General features: G+C 60.5%; 1 protein-coding gene across 1 annotated transcript in view; it reads left to right on the top strand.

Annotated features, from left to right (window-relative positions):
* Positions 1-3,502, top strand: part of PSD (pleckstrin and Sec7 domain containing) — a 77,919-nt gene that overhangs the window by 67,672 nt on the left and 6,745 nt on the right. The window contains exons 13-16 of the mRNA XM_014956340.1: positions 1,065-1,135; positions 1,650-1,807; positions 2,142-2,286; positions 2,940-3,083. Coding sequence (XP_014811826.1) covers positions 1,065-1,135; positions 1,650-1,807; positions 2,142-2,286; positions 2,940-3,083 — 518 coding nt within the window. The remainder of the gene's footprint in view (positions 1-1,064; positions 1,136-1,649; positions 1,808-2,141; positions 2,287-2,939; positions 3,084-3,502) is intronic.

The raw sequence follows: 3,502 nt of genomic DNA, 5'->3' as shown, positions 1-3,502 counted from the left end.
CATTCCAATGGCTGAGAACCCTTTCAGTGAAAAATTTTTTCCTAATATCCAGCCTGAACCCCCCCTGGCGCAACTTGAGGCCATTTCCTCACGTCCTGTCGCCTGTGACGTGGGAGAAGAGACCGACCCCCACCTCGCTAGACCCTCCTGTCAGGGAGTTGTAGAGAGCAAGAAGGTCCCCCCTCAGCCTCCTCTTCTCCAGGCTGAACACCCCCAGCTCCCTCAGCCTCTCCTCATAAGACTTATTCTCCAGACCCCTCACCATCTTTGTTGCTCTTCTCTGGACCTGCTCCAGCACCTCAATGTCTTTTTTTTTTTTATGGTAGGGAGCCCAAAACTGGAGTCACTACGTTATGTCTGACGGTAGCATCATGCCAGCCTCCAGCATCACCCCCCCTGTGCCCTGTCTGTCTGGCTGTGCTGGGCATAATTCAGCCTCCAGGCTGGGGAGCCTGAAAGCTTCTCCCTGCCCATCCACCCCCACCGTCGGGGCTGAGATAGTGCTGGGAAGGGGGCAGGTGGGGAGATGGGGTGGGCTCCTTGAGGCACGCACCCATGCCAAGGGTACAAAGGGAGGTATCCTGTGGTGTGACAAAGGAGCCATGCAGTTGGTTGGACGCTGCCAGGCACATTCCCCCTTTCCACTGTAAAAAAAAAAAAATCCCCTCTAAGCCCTTGGTCTCCTAATGCTGCCTTGATCTGATTAGATGCAGCCGCCCTCCAAAGCTGGCATTACCTGGCGGGCAGCCCCATCCCTGTCCCCATCCCCGTCCCCAAGCAGGGTGACAGCGGTGAAGCCGAGTGTGAGTGGGGAGCGCTGCGGTGATGGCCCCGGGGGGGGAAGGGGGGGGATGGCAAATGTCCCCCCCCTCTGCTGCCAGCAGCACCATCTGCCAGCCACGCGGCCGGCACGGACGGGCTCAGGTGTGCGGGGACAATCCTGGCGTGCCGCCTGTCCCCGGGGTGGGGGAGGGGGGGGGGGGGGGGGGGGAAATATGGCTTCCCACCCCCCCAGCTTAGCGTGCTGGAGGCTGATATCTGGGGTGCTCTCTTCTTCCTGGCAGCACCCCGAGGGAAGCGCGGCTGGAAGCCCTTCCACGCCATCCTGAAGGGGATGATTCTCTACCTGCAGAAGGTAAGCGGCGGTGGGGACGCTTGTGGGATTGTCCCCAACCCGGGGTGGGTGGAGGGGGATGTCCCACGCATCACAAAACCCATCCTGCTTGAACCATTGCCTGGGCATCTGGTGGCATCTCTGCTTCTGGCACGCTTGGGCTTGGACGGGGTGGTGAAAGCGGCTGCCAACCGAGGGCATGGCGTGGGGGGGTTGGCTGGGGAGAGGGGAGGCATGGGGGTCTTCACCCTGGGCTGGGGGGTGTTGGGCTGCAAATGTAGTCTCCTGCAGGCACACGCTCTGGCCCAGCTGTGGGGCAGGGGGGAACAGCCACCGTGGTGCTCCAGGCCCACCGTGGTGCTCCAGGCCCACCGTGCAGCCTCTCCCCATGGGTACAGCATCCAGAAGGTTGGTGGAGGGCGATCCCTGAGCCCCGTCACTGTCAGCACTCACCTGCAGTCCCCGGGGTCTCCTAGAGCTGTCTCGTGGTGGGTCACGTCCCCAAACTGGCTCTGAAACCCCCTGTGACTGGCAGGAGGAGTATAAGCCGGGGAAGGCGCTGGCGGAAGAGGAGCTGAAGAACGCAATTAGCATCCACCATTCGCTTGCCACGCGGGCGTCTGACTACAGCAAGCGACCCAACGTCTTCTACCTCAGGACAGCTGACTGGAGGGTCTTCCTCTTCCAAGCACAGTGAGTCCCCCAGGATCACCCCCTACACCCCACGCTGGGGCTCATCCGACTGGGGTGGGGGGTGGGATGGGGGTTAGGGACACGTTGCTCTCTCATCATGTCCCTTTTTGGAAGGAAAGGGACTCGGTGTCAATGCTGTGCTTCGTCCCAGCTCTTCTTCCCACCATGATGGGGTTGCAATGGCCTAAGTTGCTTGGGGCAGAGCCACAGGTGCCACACCTGGTCTGGGACATGCCTGGAGCACCTGAGTCTCACCTGCAGGGCAGGTCCCTTTGCTTCTGTGACACGGATTGTGCCACTTAAAGCCCACCTGTGGTTCGGCCTCTTTCCCCAGGAACCCCGAACAGATGCACTCGTGGATCACGCGCATCAACGTGGTGGCAGCCATGTTCTCCGCACCGCCCTTCCCCGCAGCCATCGGCTCCCAGAAGAAGTTCAGCCGCCCCTTGCTGCCCAGCTCCTGCACCAGGCTGTCCCAGGTGGGCCACAGTGTGGGGGGCAGCCAGGAGCATGGGACAGACCCCGTCAGGGTCTACTGGTGGCACTGTCCCCTGTGGAGGGACCCACACACCCAGCGGGGTGCAGGGTTGAGGGAACATGGCTGGGGAGGCACAGAATAAGGGGGTGCTGAGGTTGGGGACAAGCAGCGAGGTCTTGTTCCTGGCAGCAAGGATGGGAGACAGGCCGTGGACTCAGACCATGAAGGAGAAGGTGGTCCTACACCATGGCTTGCAGGGTCCTGCCAGGGCCAGGACTTTGAGAGGCAACTGGCCGGGGGGATTAGCTGGCACTCGCGCGTGCCAGGGCAGTTCTTCATGGAGCAGAAAGGATTAAGCAAAAAAAAAAACCAAACAAACCAAAACACCAGCCTAGTTTTAGTGGGGATTAAGTTCTTCTGCTTTAAGACTTCAGCCAGCCTCCTGGGAGGTGGGAGCAGATTGCTCCCCCAGGGCCTGTCATTTTCCATACCACTTAAAAAAAAAAAAAAAAATAGGACCCAAATCCAGTAGCAGAAGCTGAGGTCCTGGCTGGACCTAGGAGGGGGGAAAGAAACCTGTTCTTGGCCCAGCTGGCTCACACTGCTGGAGGGGTACAGAGCAGGGAACTGACATGGAGCCTTCTCCTTCCCCAGGAGGAGCAGGTGAAGAGCCATGAGACCAAGTTCAAGACGATGTCGGCGGAGCTGCTGGAGCATCGCTCCTCGCTGCCCGAGAAGAAGGTGAAGGGAAAGGAGTACGAGGAGCTGAAGCAGAAGGAAGAGTACCTGGAGTTTGAGGTGAGCTGGGAGACCCTCTCCCCTCTGCTGCTGGCCCTTCTGCCTCTGTCCTTTTGGCCATCCTGAGTGATGGACCCCCACTTCCCTGTCCCCATCAGCTGAATTGCACTGTGTGCTGTCACCAAGGCCCGCGAGCATCCCCCCTGCCCTGGGATGCTGGCTTGGGGGCGAAAGAGGGACCAGGAGCATCCCCCCCTGCCCTGGGATACTGGCTTTTGGGGAAAGAGGGACCAGGAGCATCTCCAATGCCCTGGGATGCTGTCTGGGGAGCAGTACCCATCTCACCAACCCCTCTCTCTGCTGCCCTGTGCCCTGACTCCAGAAATCCCGCTACGGCACCTACGCCATGCTGCTGAGGGCCAAGCTGAAGGCCGGCTCCGAGGACCTGGCAGCCTTCGAGTCCACCCTCTTCGACGCTG

This window comes from Calidris pugnax, unplaced genomic scaffold (genome assembly GCF_001431845.1).
Source record: "Calidris pugnax isolate Ruff unplaced genomic scaffold, ASM143184v1 scaffold196, whole genome shotgun sequence".
NCBI classification, from domain to species: Eukaryota; Metazoa; Chordata; class Aves; order Charadriiformes; family Scolopacidae; genus Calidris; species Calidris pugnax.
This window is presented reverse-complemented; position numbering and strand designations above follow the sequence as displayed.